This window comes from Crotalus tigris, unplaced genomic scaffold (assembly GCF_016545835.1).
Source record: "Crotalus tigris isolate CLP2741 ecotype Arizona unplaced genomic scaffold, ASM1654583v1 scf7180000017663.5292952, whole genome shotgun sequence".
NCBI classification, from domain to species: domain Eukaryota; kingdom Metazoa; phylum Chordata; class Lepidosauria; order Squamata; family Viperidae; genus Crotalus; species Crotalus tigris.
This window is the reverse complement of record NW_024096550.1, coordinates 3544040-3566269: the sequence shown is the minus strand read 5'-3', so window position 1 is coordinate 3566269 and position 22230 is coordinate 3544040. Positions and strand designations below refer to the sequence as shown.

At 43.4% G+C, this 22230-nt stretch overlaps 1 protein-coding gene across 1 annotated transcript; it reads right to left on the bottom strand.

The window, feature by feature from the left end:
• Window positions 1–14720: 14720 nt before the first annotated feature.
• Window positions 14721–21527, bottom strand: LOC120304903. Its single transcript, XM_039335982.1, has 2 exons — window positions 18891–21527; window positions 14721–15212 (listed from the first exon to the last, which is right to left on the bottom strand). The coding sequence occupies exon 1, from the start codon at window positions 20402–20404 to the stop codon at window positions 19010–19012; it is 1395 nt and encodes a 464-aa protein (XP_039191916.1). The 5' UTR covers window positions 20405–21527; the 3' UTR covers window positions 14721–15212; window positions 18891–19009.
• Window positions 21528–22230: the final 703 nt, after the last annotated feature.

The window sequence follows — 22230 nt, the reverse complement described above, 5'->3', positions numbered from 1 at the left end:
TTGTAAGGACTACCTGTACTGGAGTTGTATTTACTCATGCTCCATATAATCTTAGAAAACGTTATATCATTTCTGAACAAAAAACCTCTGTTTTGCCTCCAGAGAGTAGTCCTCTGGCTTATTTTCACCGTGTGTAGACTAGGTAGTGCCAATAAACAGATAAAAGATGGAAAACTCAAGAATGGAGATCTGTTAAGCACTGCTAGGAGAGGATTACTTGGAGTGTGGAGAAGAGCTAATCTGAGCAAATAAATGACCCAGTTAATGCCAGAATTCTTGGCATTTTCTTTTGGTAGAATCTGATCATCAGGCAGATTTGATCACAGGAAAAGATAGATAACCTGGAAGTCCTGTTCATCGGAATAGCCTTATATTCCAAGCTTCCAAGAAGAATTCCAGGTCACTTTTTTGTGAGGTAGACGGCTATGTAAATTTGGAAAATAAATAAAATAAGCCTGAAGTTAATTGTTGACTTTTAGCTAAGGCTAGGAACTGCTGCATCTGCACAGAAATCATTGTTACAGATAAAAACAAAGTGGGTTTTATTTGATAGAATTGCTCTTCAATGCCCTGTGCAATCCAGATGTATATAAATTGAAATTTCTTTTTTCCTAATTGGCTTCAAAATATGTCAGTTCTTATAACAATCATAGCTATCAGAGCACAATGTCTTATTGTCACATTAGATATCATGTATCCAGTCTTAACTGAGTTTTGTCTTCAATAAACAACATATGCACAGGTCCTGTTCAAACAAAGTGAAAAAAGCTTTGATAAGCCGTCCCTAGCCTTTTATTAATATTTGTTCCGTTAAAATATCAAATACCTAACTAAATAAGTGTATTTTTATCTTTCCAGTCAGACATAAAGTACAAAACATGAAGCATGCATGTTAAACAAAACAGCAGCATTAGAAACAAGTACGGTATGTTTTTTTTCCTATGCTGGTCAGTACTTAAGAAAGCAGCAAGAAATCAGCAGAATCTGTTGTCTCTCTCAAAATAAACCTGTCACTGCTCTTCTTTTTTTCTACTTCATATTTTATTCAAAAAGCATAGAAGCTTTTTCAAGTCACCTTTTGACTAAGGATATGGTGGAGGGAAAAAGTATTGCTTTGTAGTTTGATAGGAAACAATTTCACTCACAAATCCCAAATTAAAATCCCAAACTGGAATCTATTTATTCTTTGGTTTACACACCTGTAAACCAATTATTTGATCAAAAAAGACACAAAAAAACATGGGCACATTTTTGTCCTATAAGTTTTATTTGTAGACTAGGAGCAAAATGTGTTCTATCTGAGTAGGAAAAAAAGCACTACAGAAAGAAAAACATGCCTTGTTTTAATTTCTTTGAGCTAATAATAAACACTAACCTATAGACATACCTGGTCTCTGTGAAGAACAGAAAATAAACAGAAGTCACAAAATTATATGTTGTGTCACAACACAGAAGAATCTTGAATATAAGGAGAATTAGCTTGCTGGCTAGGAAATTCAGAGCATTATCCTGACCTCTTACTATGCCCACTATGAAGCTGAGGGGCTATGTTATCTCTTATCTGACCAGAGGAAGCATCTCTTCACTTGTTCTCCCAAGATCATTCCCATTTACCATTATACATGGTTGTCTCAAAGGTGCTTTTTCAAAAAGCATCGGACTATGTTTTCTCCCTTGAGGGAAAAGAAGACTTTTAGCTTCTCATCCAAGAAGCTTCATCGGTTCTGGTTGGCTGGGGGGTGTGTGTGCATGTGTGAAACAAATCAGAACTAATCCCTCCATTTCCCCCACCCAATGGTGGGATTCAGCCAGTTCGCATCATTTTGGCAGAACTGGTAGCTAATTTTTTGTTGCCCAGGCCCAGAATGGACTTCTGGAAATGGCATCCATGCAGAGAACCGTTTGTTCACATATTTGAATTCCACCACTGCCTCTACCCTACCCCACCATCCAGACAGAACTGATGAAGCTTCTTGGATGAGAAGCAAAATGTCTTCTTCTCCCTGAAGGGGAAAAAAAACCAGTCCAACCACCTTTTGAAAAAGCACCTTTGAGACAACCATGACCTGGATGACTGAGAATCTCCATGGACATTACACATCGTCATTCAGTTGAGCCAAAGGAAAGATAAAATAAAGCTATTTTTACTGCCTTAAGGAATGCAGGGAGGAAGGATAAAATTATTTGAAATTGCACAGACCGATACAGTTTTGACAAGATGATATTTGACCTATCTCAATGCTATGCGGTGTACAACCTGATAGATGATTCCTATACTTCAAATTGTGCTACTGGAATTCTAAAATTGGTGGTTGCACAGGCCACCACATTCACCTAAAGTGACCCATATGTACAATTCATGTAAAATGATTCATAAATATCCTGGTGACTATGTACAATTTTATCTAGAGTCCTAGATTTGACTCAAGTAATGCCCTTTTTTATTCTGAATGCCAACATAACCACTCGGGCTTTCTCTCCCTGTGACTTTAGAGACACATTAAGCATATCTGCAGAAGTGGAAAAATCTAAATTAAGATCAGCTGGTTTCATATAGAGAAAAACATTTCTGTCATTATAAAATTAGCAATAATAGTGTTATCTCCTGGTAGTGGGATCTTTTTTGTTAGGTTCATTTCTTCTTATTTCTTAATGAACACCAGAAGAATCCAAGAAAATAATCACATTACTTAAACATTTGGGTTCTTCCTAAATGCAGTATCTAATTGCATCTCCAATTTATCATAATTACTTGGAAAGTTCTCGGATATCTTCCCCTGATTTTACCTTGTGAATCCATCTTACTTGGTTTTGTTGAATATTTTACTAAGCAACATGGGACTATCCAGATAGTACAGGTTTTAGCACAATTGGCTTCAGCCATCTTGGCCATTAGCAAAGAATTATGGGAACTATAATCCCAAATTTCTGAAAAACATCCCTTAATAATTATCTTCTGCCCTATGATATCCTAAGCTGAGAGATCCTGAGGCTCAATTCAACCATCTCTATGTAACCATTGATTCTTCGCTCCTGCTTAGCACCCCTCCTGCTGAATTTGCCAGAGCAAATTGTTTTTGTCAAAAACAGATCATGCCAGACAAATGTTATTGCATTTTTTGACCAAGTGACAAAATTAGTGGATCAGAGGAATATTATGGATATAATTTACTTGGACTTCAGAAAGGCATTTTATAAAGTAGATCACAACCTACTACTCGATAAGATAGAAAAATGTGGGTTAGACAGCATCACCACCAGATGGATTCGTAGCTGGCTGACTGCCAGTGTGTGGTCCTCAATGGAACCACATCTACATGGAAGGAAGTGTGCTCTTCAACATCTTCATCAACGATTTGGACGAGGGGGTAGATGGGGAACTCATCAAATTTGCAGATGACACCAAACTGGCAGGAATAGCCAACACTCCAGAAGACAGGCTTAAGATACAGGAGGATCTGGACAGACTTGAACACTGGGTGCTATCTAACAAAATGAAATTCAATGGAGAAAAAGGTAAGGTTCTACAGTCAGGCAAGAAAAACCAAATGTACAGGTATAGTGTAGGTGGTACCTTGCTCAATAGTAGTAACTGTGAGAGGGATCTCGGAGTCCTAGTGGACAATCACTTAAATATGAGCCAGCAGTGTGCTACAGCTGCCAAAAAAGCCAACACAGTGCTGGGCTGCATTAACAGAGGGATAGAATCAAGATCACGTGAAGTATTAATACCACTTTACAATGCCTTGGTAAGGCCACACGTGGAATACTGCATCCAGTTTTGGTCACCACGATGTAAAAAAGATGTTGAGACTCTAGAAAGAGTACAGAGAAGAGCAACAAAGATGATTAGGGGACTGGAGGCTAAAGCATATAAGGGACGGCTGCTGGAATTGGGTATGTCTAGTTTAATGAAGAGAAGTATGAAAGGGGACATGATAGCAGTGTTCCAATATCTCAGGGGCTGCCACAAAGAAGCTCCTGAAGGCAGGACAAGAAGCAACGGAGAGAAGCAACCTTGAACTAAGAAGAAACTTCCTGATAGTTAGAACAATTCAGCAGTGGAACAACCTGCTTCCAGAAGTGGTGAATGCTCCAACACTGGAAGTTTTTAAGAAGAGACTGGACAGCCATTTGTCTGAAATGGTATAGGGCAGTAGTGGCAAACCTATGGCACGTGTACCAGAGGCAGCACTCAGAGCCCTCTCTGTGGGCACATGCACCATTGCCCCAGCCCCGCCTCCACCTGCATCCCCCTCAACAGCAGCCCCCCAGAGGAGAGTCGCCCCCAGTGCGGCCTGTGCAGAGCAGCACAGCCAAGGACATGGCAGCCGGGCAGCGGAGATAAGACTCTGCCCTCACACCCCATCGCGCGCAGTTGATGCTGTGGGGCGCGGACAGAAGACGTAGCTGCTATGGCACTGCTGGGCCACCTGGGCGATATGTGAAGGCGTTGAGTTGCCCTGCGGGTGGGCGGGGGGTGGAGCAGGGCAGGTGGGACGGGGCAGAGTGGGGCAGGCGGGGGCAATTTTGGGGCACTCAATCTCTAAAAGGTTCCCCATCACTGGTATAGGGTTTCCTGCCTCAGCAGGGGGTTGGACTAGATGACCTCCGAGGTCCCTTCCAACTTTATTATTATTATTATTATTATTATTATTATTATTATTATTATTATGACAGCAAGGTTACAAATAGATTGAATCTATGCCTGGTGATTAATCATGGTTTATTTAATCATTCTTTCTTAAAGGCATCTTAATAAGAAGGGTTTCCCCAACATGCTAAATCATAAAACTGGGCTCAGATTAGCATGATATACAACCCCAATCACAAATAAAGGTAGTCCTTGACTTACAACAGGTGGTTTAGTGACCGTTTAAGTTACACAGGAACTGAAATAGTGACTTAAGACTATTCCCCACACTTATGACCGTTGCGGCATTTCCATGGTCATGAGATCAAAATTCAGATGCTTGGCGACTGACTCATATTTATGACTGTTGCAGTATCCCAGGGTCATGTGATCCCCTTTTGTGACCTTCTGACAAGCAAAGTCAATGGGGAAGCCAGATTTATTTAACAACCGTGTTGCTAACTTATCAGCTGCAGTGATTCACTTAACAACTGTGTCAAGAAAAGTTGTAAAATGGGGCAAAACTCACTTAACTGTCTCACTTAGCAACAGAAACTTTGGTCTTAGTTGTGGTTGTAAGTCAAGGACTACCTGTATTTTCTTTTGCTACTAATAGAATTTAACTATTAGTTGAATAGCAACACTTGCTACTAATAGAGTTCAACTCAAGTTCAAGATGACTTTAAGCCAGACACTAGTTTTCAGCTCAGCTAAAGTCTCTGATTTTTGTAGCGGAAGGTAGAGTTGTAAGTATTGGATTGCTGAAAAAAAGTAGGGCACAATTAATCAGTGTTGACTTTTTTTTTCCTTTGAGTTTTGTCAAAGTTTTGACCTATGTAATATGGTGAAATGTTTTTGTCATTTTGTTTTAAATGTATTCCAAAACTCCCATGGCCTTGAGGCTTTGAAAAATAGGTAGATGCATTTTTAAACATACAGATAAAATAACATTGTAAAACGAAGTAGAATGCAAGAGCATGAGATAAAGATAAGAACAGGAAGCAGCATGCAAGAATGTGGAAAGAAGGATGAAGATGAAAATATTTATCTGACTTCCTAAATTTATTCCATTTGAAGATGCAGTTTTTAATTGTTTTTTTTAATGACCATGAGTAGCTTTCATTCACAAAGTCTGTGAGAGGAAATTGAGAAATAATGAATGTATTCATTATTTCATATTGGCTTCAAAGACTTGAGACATCTGCCAGTTGTGAAGAAATTGGTGGGCTGTGGTCTATTCCTTAAAGTGTTGCAATACCATTCTTTTCTTGCAATTCTGTTTTATACTTTTTACTGTATTTAGCCAACACTTGTAGTAAGCCAAATCCTTTTCAATAATAAGTTGCTCAGGAATTTAAAGAGCAAAGAATTCCTTATAGCAGTGATGGCGAACCTTTTAGACACCGAGTGCCCCAAAACCACCCGCCCCGCTCGCTCCACCCCCTGCCCCACCCGCAGGGCCACCTACTGCTTCCACGGCCTGCCGCAGATCACCCAGGTGATCCTGCAGCACCATGGTGGCCAAGCCGTCTGCCCGCCCCCACAGCATCATCTGCGCGCAACAGGGTGTGAGGGCGGCGTCTTGTCCCTTTGCCTGTCTGCCATGTCCTTGGTTGCACTGCTCCATGCGAGCCACACCTGGGGGCTACTCTCTTCCGGGGGTGGCTGCTGGTGAGGAGGGAGCCATGGGGGAAGGTGGGGCTAGGCCGACGGTGCATTTACCCACAGAGAGGGCTCTGAGTGCCACCTCTGGCACGTGTGCCATAGGTTCACCACCACTGCCTTAGAGGGATGAGCTTTAATGATTTTTCATAGGGCTCAATTCTTTCTTGTTGTTAGTGTTATTATTTATGTTATTATAAGCTGCTAAAGCAGTGGTTCTCAACCTGTGGGTCGGGACCCCATTTGGGGTCGAATGACCATTTCACGGGGGTCGCCAAACCATGCTGTCCGCCATTTTTTTCCCTTTTCCCTAGCTGTCCTACTCCCTCTTATTGGTGGCCACACCCACTTGGGGGTCACCACAACATGGGGAACTATATTATGGGGTCACGGTATTAGAAAGGTTGAGAACCACTGTGCTAAAGAGTATGGTGGCTTGTGTGATTAGTACATTCGGTTGGAGGTTAGCAAGCCTGTGTTTGACCCGAATGCTACTGTGGGGTAAGGTTGAGCTCCTGTCCTTTGCTCCAGCTCCTACCAGGGATATGAAAGGAGCCCCCCTATTCGGTGTCTCCCCGGGCAACAGAGATGTCACTGGAAAATCCTTTCAACCCAGAAGCAATTTGGTGCTTCTGACACAAATGCTATGCTGGGCTATAGGCTGCTGATTGATGAAAGAGGCTCTGAAGTTATCATGGATATTAGCATACATTGTGACCCTCATTTCAGTTTACATGCTAACTTTATCTTTATTAATTTATGTAGGATGGGGGTTGTAAAAAATCATTTATAATGTAAAGTGGTCATGCATTTAGGAAGTTTGAGACTGTCATTATGGCTCATTGTCCATTTTTTCAAGATGTGACTGATGTGCAACAGGGAACAAAACAACGTGTTTAGCATTCTGCCTTTTCCAATAATAATGCAAGCTAAAAAATATGACTGAAAGAAATTCATAAATATTATAAAAAGGAGAAGGAACAAAAGGAGGAGGCTTCTGAGAAATTGTAAAATAATTTCAGCACAATGAAGTTTAACTCCCCAGATTCTGCATCGTGTTGTCACTAGACATGCAAATTGAGGCAACAATTCAACAAATAGTAAGGGCAAAAACCTCAGGTCAAGAAAACAGTAAATGACAGTAGTGGAGAGGAGAGGAGAGTTTCTTCTAAAATTTCTCTACTCTTCGCAACAAAACCACAGTTTTTCCATTTCTCAATAGCAGCAATCTTCATTAAGGTCATTGATGGGAAAGGTTTAAACTTCCATAAATTATTCCCATCACAATTTGGGGGTGGGGCAGGATGGTACAGAAGACTTAGCCTCATCCCCCAATCCAGATGAAGAAAGTGGTGGAGAAAAGAACTCCTAAATGCCAGAATGTCATCAGTTCTCCAGTTTGGTCCTCTTATTGGCTAAAGAGCACCTCTACTATAACTTATGCAGGCAGCTTCCATCCACTTTCCATTTTTATTTCTAATAATGCTATATTGATCAACCATCCAGACACATTGCAGTGTACAGGTAGTTCTCTACTGACAACCACTTGTTCAGCTACCTTTTGAAATTATAATGATGAATGAAGGGATTTAAAACTTGTACCCAAAATTATGGCTGCTGCAGCATCTCTACAGTAGCATGAACAAAATTTGAGCACTTGGCAATGCACCTCTCCCTTATCACCGACTGCAGGGACACTGCAGCTGCCCCCTCCTGCTTATTATCCCCCCCATCTACTCCACTGGGCCCCTTGGGCCTATCTAATACCTGGTCTGGTCCCCACCATACTTCTTCCTTCCTGCCCCACTGAGTCCCACTTCCTTGGGCCTACTTCCGCCTCTGTCATATCTCTCTTTACTTACCTTTCCTGAAGATTGCTTCAGGAAAGGTGAACCAGCAAATCGGCTGGGTGGCCTTCCTGTATAAATGCCGCATAGTGCCGTCCCAGAAGCAGGCACCATTTTGGAAGCCACTGCAATTCTGAGATCACCCCATTTTGTAAGTGGCAGAGGTTGTTTCACGGTGATGCGGGCTTCATCTTGGGAATTTATATTTGGGTGGTTCTTACTTCAGGCAGCAGATGTGAGATATGAAGAGAAGCAACCATAGCAGAGGAGAACAGAGGTCTCTAATCTGTCCGGCACTCTCTATGTTTCTCAGCCTCAGCAACTTTAAGATATATGGACATCTATTCCCAGAATTCCTCAGCCAGAGTTTGCTAGGGAATTTTGGGAGTAGATGTCCACACATCTTTAAGTTATTGAGATTGAGAAACACTGCTCTAACCAAATATCCTTCACCAATTCCTTGTGCTCAGAGAGAAGACTCATATGCTATTTGATATGGAAATGGGAAGAACACTACATTTTTCTTAACCTGACAAAGCTGCAATGAAATATTTGTTTCTTTGATTTATGTTCCACCTTTTATTCAGGAAATCTTTTCATATTTTTCTCCATAACATTTCTCTTCTTCTTCAGTCACTCCCTGCTCTGATGCAATCCAGATTAAACAGGGCCATCTTCTGCTTGGAAAAGTTCTCTGTGTATGGAACAAATAAATACATTTAAGAAATGTCTCTTGGAACATTCTATAATATGATTTATAATGGCAGGATGAATTGGGAATAGTTGTCTATGTTTAAAGTTCAAAGATATATACATTTGGCTGAAATTCCAAATTTTCAGGCATAATGCTCCTACTACTAGATATTTTAGTGCCCAAACTTATTTTTGTGGCTCCCAATCATGCCAGGTGGTGGTAAAACGGTTGATCTTTAGCAACCTTATTTGTTTGTTTACTTATTAAATTTAATGTCACTGATCAAGTAAAGCAGCCCAATGTACTCTCAGAGGTCAGATACTGAAACACCTTTCCACCAACCACAAAAATCTAGATCTGGACATTTAAACCCTGCCTAAACCAGAGACGTCCCTGCATCATTGCAATATAAGACCATTGCAATTGGAGGTAAAATAAAGCAGAAGTTGCACCTTTGCCAGGCTAAAATTTGTAGTCCTCTGTTTTACAATAGGTCAGCCCACAAATATTTGAGGTTTCTCCTCTTCTGTCATTTGTGGATGTCTCATTATCTTTTAAGTTATCATAATAGCATTTTAGACTTTTCCCTGCTATAAGGTCATTGGCCCTTACGTAAATTTGAGATACCATTAAAAGTCTAATCAGGCAACTCAAACAGAGTTTTTTTGAGGAAACAGAACTTTATTTTCGATCGAAATAAGTCCTGGATGGGAACACAATCTGAACACTGCAGAGTTGCGTTCAGAAGTGCCACCCCTTAGAAAGCTAGTAGCATTGCTTTATAAATTTTGTTAGCCAATGAAAATCAGACAACAGAGCCATTACATCATAAGGAAGACATCAATCATTCCTGTACACTCTCTTATTCCCTCCTCCAGTACATCCCATCCATGTACATGTTTCCCACGCTTGCATGAAATTTGTCCCTGACGCAATTACAAAAGTGAGATAGCAATAGTTAGGCTAAACAATTTCTTTTTGTTCCAGTTACAGAACCCTTCACTGCCATTGTCAGAGTAATGAATGGATGCTTGCAATGCTAATTTCCTAAAGTGCAAATAGAAATGTTATATAATTTGCCCTTCTGATAATTCTAAAACTATTTAGATATTGTAGGAGGTGAACTGGGTTGATGATAACCAAAAATTCATCTGTTGAGCAAAATATTCCGGTCCTCAAAGCAGGTTGTCCTAACCTTTGTTTAAGGAGCAGAACTTCCTGTTTTGAGATCGAAACACATTTGGTAGGATTGGAACCAGATGCTGCAACTTTGCCTGTTTTGATATTTTGCATATAGATAGTCCTTGACTTATAACCATTCATTAAGTGACCATTTGAAGTTACTGTGGCACTGAAAACCATGAAAACCTTGCACTGACAGTTGTTGCAGCATCTCCATGATCATGTGATCAAAATTTGGACAAAATTTGGATATGAAGGGTTTGTAAAATCAGGGATAACTCACTTAATGACCAACTTGTTTAGTGGTAGATGTTCTGGTCTTATTTGTGGTTGTAAGTTGAGGACAACCTGTATTTCTTGCTCAAATAAAAAAGGTTTGCTACAAACTGTATTACTGGCCAATGACATGTCAAATGCAATGCAGTGAGAATACAAAGTGATACATATAAACATGCATATACTTTTTTCTTTCTTTCAATGTCATATACACTGATGTTGAACTAATCTAATGTTGAGTGATTCTTAATGAAAAGAAAAATATCAGCAAGCCTATGGCAGGAGGATGACAGGAAGCAGAAATTGGGAAAGGGCTTGAAAAGAAAACTGCTGATTTGTTACACGTAGTCCTAAACTTACAACATTCATTTAGTGGCCTTTTGAAGTTACAACGGCACTAAAAATATATCATTTTTCATACTTATGACCCTTGCAGCATTCCCATGATCACGTGATCAAAATTTGGATCTTGACAACTGGCATGTACTTATGACAGTTGCAGTGTCCCTGGGTCATGTGATCATTTTCTGACCTGCTTGATATGCAGGTTCTGACAAATGGAGACTGGTAGTGCATCAGGGTACAAAGCTACTTCCACTGGAACTGCATTAATAGGCCAGCCAGGGACCCCTGAATACCATACATTAGGGTCAACAAAGCAATCTAACAAACCAGGACACTCATGTGTATCCTCAGATGAGGAAAGTTGAAGGGACAGGACATGTTAGGCTTGTTCAAGGGGAACTGATAATTCAACCTGGTCCCCTTTGAAAGAGATAGTTGCCTGTAACTTAGCAAGTAAATCATGCCCTAAAAGGGGCATAGGGCAATCTGGAAGGTAAAGAAATTGATGAGTCAGGTGAGTATCACTGAAAGAACACTCTATAGCACAGGTCGGCAACCTGTGGCTCCGGAGGCGCATGCGGCTCTTTGAGCCTTCCCCTGTGGCTCCCAGCCTCCTCTGCCTTTGCAGAGAGAGACAGAGACAGAGAGAGGCAATTGCACTTCCCTGCTTCTCTCTCTCTCTCTCTCTCTCTCTCTCTCTCTCTCTCTCTGTGTGTGTGTTTTGTGTGTGTGTGTGTGTGTGTGTATGTGTAAAAGAGAGTGCACTCACAGTGTTCTCCGAGGAGCTGAAAAGCTTTCTGGGCGGAGCTCCTCCCTTTGCTGCGTCTCTGCAGCAAGCAGGAAGCAGGAAGGGCAGGAGAGAGCTAGCTAGCCCAGCTAGGCTGACTCAGGAATTCTGGGAGTTGAAGTCCATGAGTCATAAAAGAGACAGGTTGCCTACCCTGGAGGTTGTTGGACAACAGCTTGAAGCTTGCCAGGTGAGCAGCAGATAGGAGGGGGGGGGAGAAAGAGAGAGAGAGAAAGAGAGAGAGAGGGAGAGAGAGAGAGAGTGGGGGAAGAGGAGTGGCCGACCAAGGGCAGATAGAGAGGGAGGGAGAGAGAGACCCTTTTGACATCTAAAATGAAAATAACACTGCATATATCCTTTTTTTACCTTTGTGTGTATGTAATTTTATTCTCTTAAAGCATTCTCTTGGTGATCATTGTTTTAATAGTATGGATATTCCCAAGAGTCATATTTTTACTTTTATTTTTAATGTGTATATGTGTGTGTGTCTCTCTGTGTGTGTGTGTGTGTGTATACACATATACACATACACACACACACATACACATACACACACTTATAATAAAGATAAAAAAGGATATATGCAGTGTTATCTTCATTTTAGATATCAAAAGGGGTTTGCAGCTCCCAGTGTTTTGTTTTTGGTGAGAAACGGGTCCAAGTGGCTCTTTGAGTGTTTTGGGTTGCCTACCCCTGCTCTATAGGGTCAAGTATTGCTGCTGACATAGATTGACCTCTGGCCCCAATAACCTGAAAGTTTTGTGAGGAAGAATTTCCAAGGGGCTTATTTAATACTGAACATGATGCCCCTGTGTCAATTAAAAAGGTATTGTTTTCCCTCTGACTTTAAACTTTACCAGGGGTGCAGAGGGAAAATCATTCAAAAGGGCAGGGAGACAAAGCCCCCCAGCCCCTGGTAATTAAAGCGTGGTTGTGGAGTAACACGCCCTATAGGATGGCTGGGAAGGGAACATAAAGGACATTCCCTGCTCCAGTAGCCAGATTTCTTACATATACGACACTGGTACTGTCTCAGGGCAAAAGACTGCATTGGACGTTCCAGGGGTGCCTGGGATCTTGGTGACATCATTCTACTTTTCTCCCCAGGGACCCTACTGCTCCTAGCCGTCCTCTTCTCCCTCCCCCTAGAGGCGCTCATTGTAAAGCTTGAGCCAGCAAAACAACACTTCGTTTTTCATCCCTTTTAACCTCTTTGGCTGTTACTTTTGGTCTTGATACATAGGTTTTATAAGCCACTTCCAACAATTTTCCAATTGTGACAGTTGAAGCCTCTTCCAGTTTCTGTAATTTGCAACTAATATCTGGGGCACTCTGCCCAATAAAGAGCATATTCACCAAGCGGGAGTTTTCTGGAGCTTTTGGATCAAATCACTATATTTTCTGAAGGCTTTGTACAGGCGCTCAAGGAAGTCACTGGGGCTCTCCGAAGGCAATTGATGAACATCATATATTTTGCCCAAATTTTTCTGTTTAGGGATAGCAGTCTGTAATGCAGTGACAAGAAGGTCTTGAAAGCCTTTCAAATGTTCATAATCTTTGCTTTCACAAGTATCAATGACCCATCTAGGGTCAATTTCAGGACAAAGGACCTTCCTTTCTTCCGCTAATCTTTTTGCAACATTTCCTACCAGATGTCTTTTCTCTGATGTTAAAGAGACATCCAGCATGGCTTGACAGTCTGCCCAATTAGGGTTATGCATTTGAATGATAGACAGAACCAATTCAGAATATTTGTGTGGGGCTGCAGTATAAGAACCTAATCAGTCCTTCCATGCATAAAGATCAGATGTGGAGAAGGGGATATGAACCAGGACCTTATTAGTGTCCCCCCCTTCCAATAGCTACCTACTCTGTGAGGGGGTAAATCCTCTTATAAGGTGGTGGAACAGCAGAAAAAGGTGGTGCTGTGGGAAGTTGCCACAACCCACAGTCTTTAAGCATCAGCTTATTCCTTTGTAAAGTCCAAAAAAAGTGCATAATAAGCTTGTTGATCATGATCCATGCCTCTTTGAGCATAATCTCCCATAGCTTCAAAAAACCACAAATCTAGGGACTCCTCCCTTTAGGCCAAACAGTAGGCATGTCCTGATGCCAGAGGCATTGTATTTAGTTAGAGTTTCAATTTTCATATCCCAATGGGTTTTGAGTTTATCAAAGTTCCTATAACACACTCAAGGAAAGGTTTATGGATTTTGGATTTAATGCATAAAAGCTTTTGGATCTGAATTTTATCAGAATTTCATGCAATTTCAGACTTCATCCCAAGCAACAAACACACTGGACAATGTTCACAGCTTTCTTTCAAATTGCCAAAAAATCCAATGAATCTTGGACTCACCAACAGAGTTATAAAGTTGATTTCATGGGAAAAAATAATTTGACTTTAGACTACATCAGTCAGACCACCCCTGCATCTAGTTTTGGTTAGCACAATACAAAAAAGATACTGAGGAATTGAAAAGGGTGGCCAGCAAATCAACAAAGATGGTAAAGGACTAAATCACACAATGAATCATTGAAAGAAATCTTTAGAATAGAATAGAATAGAATAGAATAGAATAGAATAGAATAGAATAGAATAGAATAGAATAGAATAGAATAGAATAGAACAGAACAAGCTGGAAAGGACCTTGAAGGTCTTCTAGTCCAGCCACCTGCTCAAGCAGGAGAACCTATACCATCTCAGACAGGTGATTGTCTACTCTCTTCTTAAAAATTTCCAGTGATGGAGCACCCACGATTTCTGGGGGTAAGCTGTTGATTGTCCTCACTGTCCTTAATTCCAGGTTGCTTCTCTCCTTGATCAATTTCCAACCATTGTTTCTCATCCTTTCCTCTGGTGTTCTGGTGAACAACCTGGCTCCCTCTGCCTCGTGGCAGCCCCTCAGATACTGGAACACTGCTAGCATGTCTCCCCTACTTCTTCTTTTCTTTAGACTAGCCAATCCCAAGTCCCGCAGCCATTCTTTGTATGTTTTAGCCTCCAGACCTTTGATCATCTTAGTTGCTCTTCTCTGAATTTTTTCCAAACTCTCAACATCTTTTTTGTGATATGGTGACCAAAATTGACTGCAGTATTCCAGGTGTAGTCTTACTAGGCCTTTGTAAAGCAGTACTAGTACTTTGTCTGATCTTGATTCTATGCCCCTGTTTATACAACCCAGGTGTTGCCTCGTCTTGACTTCACATCCAACAGACACAGAGCCACCACGTCAGGAACGAAGAACTTCAATTTTATTTCAGCAAAATAACGGTTTAAAGTCAGCACTGACAACCATTACAGTCATGGTTCTTTTATACAATTCAAAAAATCCCCGCCTAGCCCACGCTACCACCCGTGCACCACCGCCCTCTTCCGGACCGCCATAGTTTCCCCATATATGGTCATCCATCCCGATTATACTAGCCTTCAGCTGCCACCTCCCGATGCTTCCCGACGCTTCGACGGCTTCCCGACGCTTCGGTAGCTTCTACGGCTTCATTTACTGTCATTAGATCCACCTCGGTGTCCGCGCATGTGTACTAGGCAGTTTTAGCCCTTCCGACCCTCTGCGCATGTGCTGTAGCCTCTTAGCCACCATCTGCGCATGTGCAGAGTCACTGAGGCCAGCTGGCTGTCGGAGTGCCTTCTGCGCATGCTCGCCAATCAGCTGAATGTCGGGCCGTCGGGACGCGCGTCTGGAGATTCAGGGCATCTTCAGAACAGGTAACCAGGACAGCTTCTGCTATGGCCCGACATACTGCCCCCCTTTACCAGGGCTCCCCCTGGAGAAAAGACAAAATATGTTACTTCGGTTCACACATGTCCCGTTTACACGCGTCCACCTTCCCGACCCCCACTGTGCTAATGGTTCCTGGTTTTCCGGGGTTTTGTACATGGAATCATTTAACTAGGCAAGGAGCCTGTACATTATCAGCCCGTACCCACGTAGCCTCTGATAAAGGGTAACATTTCCATCTAATCAGATAATACAATTTACGTTGCTTAATACGGGAGTCAAGTACCTCTTGTACCTCATATTCGTCATCAATAACAGGGCCCGGTTCAGTTCCTTTCCGGTACATATATACTGGTTTTAATAAACTGCAATGGAACACCGGATGTATTTTCCCTAACAGCCGGGGTAGTTGTAATTGTACAGTAACTGGATTAATGATTTTAACGATTTTGAACGGTCCAATGTATTTAGGTCCCAACTTTCTACATGGTATCTGCAGTCTTAGATATTTAGTGGACAAATAAACTAGTTGTCTTACAACAAACGGCTTACAGGGTTGCCGTTTTTTGTCCTCCTGCTCTTTCATTTTTCACCCATATTCTGCCAACGCTGCTTTCACAGCTGCCCATGCCCCACAAACCCTTTGTGTCCATTCTTGTGGGAGACATGGCTGTGCTTCGAAGTTCTGGCATTCAGGTATGGGAACAAAGTCTTTTCCAGATACAACTTTAAACGGTGCATACCCTGTACTGCCGTGTACCGCGTTATTATACGCAACTTCTGCGAACACCAGCAGATCTGCCCAGTTAGTTTGTTGGTATGACACATAACTTCTCAAATACCGTTCCACCGCTGCATTAGCCCATTCAGCCGCTCCATTGGTAGCGGGATGGTACGCAGTGCTAAGTCCCTGCGATGACCCGAGTAAGGTGGTGAATCCTTTCCAAAATCGTGCCGTAAATTGAACCCCCCGGTCAGATATTATTCGCCGGGGGGCCCCATGGATATGGTATATGTGTGTAAGGAACATGTGAGCCAATTTCTGAGCAGTCGGTAACTTCCTGCACGGGACGAAATGTGCTTGTTTTGAGAATAAATCTATTACCGTCCATATTACTGTGTGTCCCTTACTCTTTGGAAGTTCCACAATGAAATCCATGGCAATATCCTGCCAGGGATATTCTGGATCAGCTACTGGCTGTAAACACCCTATTGGCTTTCCCGGATGGGTTTTGCACGTAGCACATACAGAACACGCTCTTACATATTTTTCTACATCTCTCTGTAACGTGGGCCACCAAAACTGGCGTCTAGTCAGGTGTAATGTTTTTACGAATCCAAAATGTCCCGCCAATTTTACATCATGACATCTTTGAAGGATTCTAGCCCTTAACACAAGCGGTACATATAATTTTACTCCGTACCACGCCAACCCGTTTCTTTGGGTGAACAGATTACGATGTTCCCGGAACCAAGGGTCCTGTGGTATTGCTGCCCTCAATTCCGATTCAATATTTCTGGTATATGAACGGGAACTTACCCTACCTACGCCCTGCGTATATGGAGGTAATATGGCTTGTACCAATTCCTCCTTCTGGCTCTCATATTGGGGCAATCTAGATAACACGTCCGCCAAGAAGTTACGACCCCCAGGGACATATTTAAGTTGAAAATTAAACCACTTAAAGTATTGCGCCCATCTCACATGTTTCGGTGCTAAACGTCGGGGCAATTGCAACACTGCCAGATTCTTATGATCCGTCCAAATTTCTATTTCTTGCTTAGCCCCTTCCAAGAGATGTCGCCATGTTACCAAGGCCCATTTAATGGCAAAGGCCTCCTTTTCCCATATTGCCCATCTCCTCTCTGTCTCTGTCAACTTGCGCGAGGTATATGCGCAGGGCTGTAAATTACCAATGTTGTTTCGCTGCAATAATACAGCCCCTACCGCCACATCACTCGCATCCGCTTGTACGATATACTGTCTATCAGGGTCCGGATGCAGTAAAATGGGCTCCTTGGCAAACAAAGACTTTAGGTGTTCAAATGCAAATTGGCTTTCCTTAGTCCACGCCAACGACTGACCAGGTCGTGGTTTTACGGGGTTTTTCCGCGTCTTTAACAATTCCGTAAGTGGCAGAGCCACCTGTGCGAAATCAGGAACGAACTGTCTGTAAAAGTTCGTGAACCCCAGGAAGCTCTGCAGCTGGCGTCTTGTCCTAGGTGCCTGCCACTCAAGTACCGCTGTCACCTTTGCCGGATCCATTTCTATACCTGAGGTGGATATTCTATATTCCAAATAATCAATACGGGTTTTATGAAACTCATATTTCGGGAGTTTTACAAATAATTGGGCCTTGAGGAGTTTGTGCAAGACCTCCCTAACCATCTTTATATGCTCATCCATGGTCCTAGAATATATCAGAATATCGTCAAGGTACACCAATACCCCACGATATAAATGTTCATGCAATACCTCATTAATGGTTTGCATGAACACTGCAGGAGCTCCCTTTAATCCAAACGACATTACAGTGAATTGAAAGCTCCCTAAAGGACAATTAAACGCGGTCTTCCATTTGTCTCCTGGTTTTATGCGGATACGGTAGTATGCCTCCCTAAGATCGAGTTTGGTGAAAACCTTCCCCTGGGATAAATGGGTTAACATGTCTTTCAACAGGGGTAAGGGATACATATTTTCAGTAAATACCGCATTCAATCCCCTAAAGTCCACACAAAGCCTTAATCCACCATCTTTCTTTCCCTAGAATATCACAGGAGCTGCAATCCGCGACCGGGCTGGCTGTATAAAGCCGCGTGCCAAGTTCTTATCAATGTAGCTCCTTAGCTCCTCCATTTCCTTGGGGGACATTGGATACATCCGGGGCTTTGGCAATTTTGCCCCCGGCACAATGTCTATTGCACGATCTGTAGGATGATGTGGCGGCAACACATCACATTCCTTCTCACTAAACACGTCCCGTAGATCCTCATACTCTACCACAGTGGTTCTCAACCTGTGGGTCAGGACCCCATTTGGGGTCGAACGACCATTTCATGGAGGTCGCCAAACAAGGCTGTCCACCATTTTTCCCCCTTTTCTTTGGCCACGCCCCTGGCACCCGGTGATGTATAAGTGGTTGGGGGTCACCACAACATAGGGAACTGTATTATGGGGTCATGGCATTAGAATGGTTGAGAACCACTGCTCTACCAGGAACAGACGTTCCCCTTCACTGGCTTCCACTGCCACCTTGATCCTTTCCTTACCAGGCAGTTTGGAATGTGGCGGTTGCATACATGGTTTCTCACTACCATCCTCCGGAGGCCGGGGACCGATAGCTAATCTTATGTGGTGACATCCACCTGCCCAACATATGACCGGTTGCCATTTATCAAGCCAGGCCAATCCTAAAATCACTTCTTCGGTCATTGATGAAATTACAATAAAACGCACTAATTCCCAATGATCCCTCATCTCTAACCGGACAAGTTCAGTCACTTGAGTCACAGGTGCCCCACCCAATAGAGATCCATCCACCTGTTCAAAATTAATCGGCCGGGATAAATCTTTCAACCGGAGCCCCAACGCATCCGCAATTTTCCGGCTTATTAGACACCGTGTGCAACCTGAATCTATCAACGCTTTGCATTCTATGCATTGGCCGTTCTTGCAATTTACCAGGAAGATTGGTATGGCAAATGGCACCACTGGACTACTCACCATGGGATCCTCTTCTGGATCCTCCCGATCGTACTTGTCAGGTACCACCTCTGGGGTTGAAACCGCCACTCCTGGTGAAGGTCCATAGGGTGTGCTGTCTTCATTTTGCTGCAAAGCTCTCATTTGATCTGTACCCCGGAATGGCGTGACTTCCTGCCTTCTCGCCGCCGGCACAGACTGTCCTGAAGACACCCCCTTTCCTGGAGACATTGGACACTGGGCCCCCTATGACCCGGTTTATTGCATCGGAAACAGCGGAATATCCCCCTTGGCGCCACCGGTGGAACTGCTTGTACCGGAGCCCCCACAGTCTTAGGTTTACTGGCTGGTTGCTGTGTGGGTGCGGGGAGAGGGGAGGGTGCACCTGGACTGATCTCCTGCAGCCCAGCATAAAGTTCAGTAACTGCCCTATACCAATCGTGTAAACGAGCTGGAACCCCCCTCACCAGACAGGCCTGTCGTAGCTCCACATCTAGCCCATGTCGGAAGTGATACACTAGCAACTTCTCAGGCCATGATCTTAATCGGCCTGCCACACGCTGGAATTCCCTTATGAACTCCCGTACTGGCCTGCCCGCCTGCTTTAAGCGTACAATTTTCGCCTCCGCTCTTTGAACCCTGGTAGGGTCCTCAAACCGTACCCTCAATGCCTCAAGAAAAGAACCGATATCTGCCAACTCGCTGGCGTGATCTCCAAACAAATCCGCCACCCAAGTAGCTGCCTCACCCTGCAAATTGGCAGTCACTGCTACCACTATGGCCCACTGCAAAGTGTAATGAGCCGCAAAGCGATCTAAATGATTTAACACATGGCCCAGGAACATAGCCAATTTATCTGGATCGCCATCAAACGTAATCCCAAGAGGGGGAGGGGTCCATGGCATACCTGTGGGCCACACTAAAGCCGGTTGACCCCCTTGTTGTCCCCCACTGACAGTGGATTGTCGACCAAGATCCCCAGATCCTAAAGGCAGAGAAACAGGGGTGGTACGACTAGCATGTGTGAGTCCCATTCTCAAACCTCCCTGCCCCCCTTTCTCCTGCTGTGCTGCTGCCACCCTCAAGCGTGGGCTAGCCAAACGGAATCCAGACGAACCAATAGGAGGCTGGGGAGCCACCCCTTGTTTGGGAAGGAAACCCGTTTCCCCAAACCTATCCCTTAAAACATCAAGGGTGTATTGTCCAGGAGCAGTGGAGTAACTCCATTCGTCCTCCTCGTCACCGGTAACTCTCCTTTCTCTCCAAGCTGCATAAGAGTCCCTTTCGCCCACCGTAGGCTGTCGACCAGTGTCCAACCATTGTAATGCCAGACTTAACCACCATTCCCCCGCCTCAGTCACTGCTGGCCTCTGTCTGGTCTCAGGCGCCACATCCACTGCTGGCAGAAGAAGCCGTTCCTTCGGCCATACTACAGGGCCCTCCACCACTGCAGCTGGTTCCACGAGCAAGCCCTGGTCCTCCACCTGTTCTGGAGCGTCTTCAGCCAAGACAGCGTCTTGCACCCCTTCTGCCATGCTGCCTCCGGTCAGTCCCCAAGGGCCGCTCTAATAAATGGGTTTAAGGGGAGTGCTGACTTACTGTTGCCTCGTCTTGACTTCACATCCAACAGACACAGAGCCACCACGTCAGGAACGAAGAACTTCAATTTTATTTCAGCAAAATAACGATTTAAAGTCAGCACTGACAACCATTACAGTCATGGTTCTTTTATACAATTCAAAAAATCCCCACCTAGCCCACGCTACCACCCGTGCACCACCGCCCTCTTCCGGACCGCCCTAGTTTCCCCATATATGGTCATCCATCCCGATTATACTAGCCTTCAGCTGCCACCTCCCGACGCTTCCCGACGCTTCGATGGCTTCCCGACGCTTCGGCAGCTTCTACGGCTTCATTTACTGTCATTAGATCCACCTCGGTGTCCGCGCATGTGTACTAGGCAGTTTTAGCCCTTCCGACCCTCTGCGCATGTGCTGTAGCCTCTTAGCCACCATCTGCGCATGTGCAGAGTCACCGAGGCCAGCTGGCTGTCAGAGCGCCTTCTGCGCATGCCCGCCAATCAGCTGAATGTCGGGCCGTCGGGATGCGTGTCTGGAGAGTCAGGATGTCTTCAGAACAGGTAACCAGGACAGCTTCTGCTACGGCCCGACACCAGGATTGTATTAGCATTTTTGGTTGCTTCTGCATACTACTGGAAGGCTTAGAGGAGACAGGATGGCAATCTTTTCTAGGACTTGAAAGGCTGTTGCAAGAAAGAGGATGTGGTTTACTCTTCAGAGTGCCTGAGGCTAGGACAAGAACCAATGGATGGAAAGCACTACAGAGAATGATGGAAACTCAAAAGAAGAAGGAATTTCTTGACTATTAAGCAGTGGAACAGCCTGTCTTCTGGAGTTGTGCTAACACCATCTAATTGTGCTAGCTATTTGTGCTCTAGCTACATCACTAGAAGTTGCGATGCAAAGGTTGGTCTTTGTTTGGGATGGTCTGAGGATTCCTGTTATAGGCAGGAGGTCGGACTAAAAGACTTCCATTTCAACTCCATGATTCTAAGGTTCCATGGGTAGTGAGTGTTATAATAATAACAATAATAAAAAACATGTAAAAGTATTTTTCTCTCTTTTAAATAAAGCTAAACAGGAGAAACAAAACTTAGTCGTCCCTTAATTTCAAATAAGACAATAAGAAGACAAATAATTAAGAAAAGATCCAATTTGCTTGATGTTTCCTTTTGAAGTAAAGAACAAATCTCCTGACTTTATGAAACACATTAGAGTACAGCAAATTATCTTTGCTGAACAGAAAATGTTGGTTTGAAGGTAACTGCCTTGCAAATAATAGTATAAATGAATAGTATTCCCAAGGCATATTTTCAGTTGAGATCCAGTTTGGTGTATATTGGAAATGGAATTAAAACACAACAAAATTGGATTGGTAAGAAAAGAGTTTTATTCTGCAGAAAATAGAAAAGCGGTTTGCAAAGCATGGTGGATCCTGGTGAGAGACTTCAACAGGAAGTTCTAAACCAGAGACCACATGCAAACATTCAAGTTCATAACATTATATACAGTTCTATCATGATGCCCCATTCCCTCCCCTTCAGTCCCATTTGATAGGTCCTCTGGGTGTACAGTCTGTCCGAAGCGCCTAGTAAGAATACATTCTCTCCTTGTGGTTACTTTGTTTAAAATTTCTCCCCACCACCCCTTTGTCTTGTTTATTGCTCCTTTAAGGACCAATTGTTCGTTAAGCCTAAGGGTATCTTATAGTCAAGCCTCCTGGAATCTAGTGCCTACGTGCAGTCTCAGCTTGACTAATCCTTTAATTGTTAAGCAATTGG

Bases quoted from the DNA above. Each gene is read 5' to 3' on its own strand.
- LOC120304903 (XM_039335982.1), bottom strand. From the start codon at position 20,404: ATGGCAGAAGGGGTGCAAGACGCTGTCTTGGCTGAAGACGCTCCAGAA.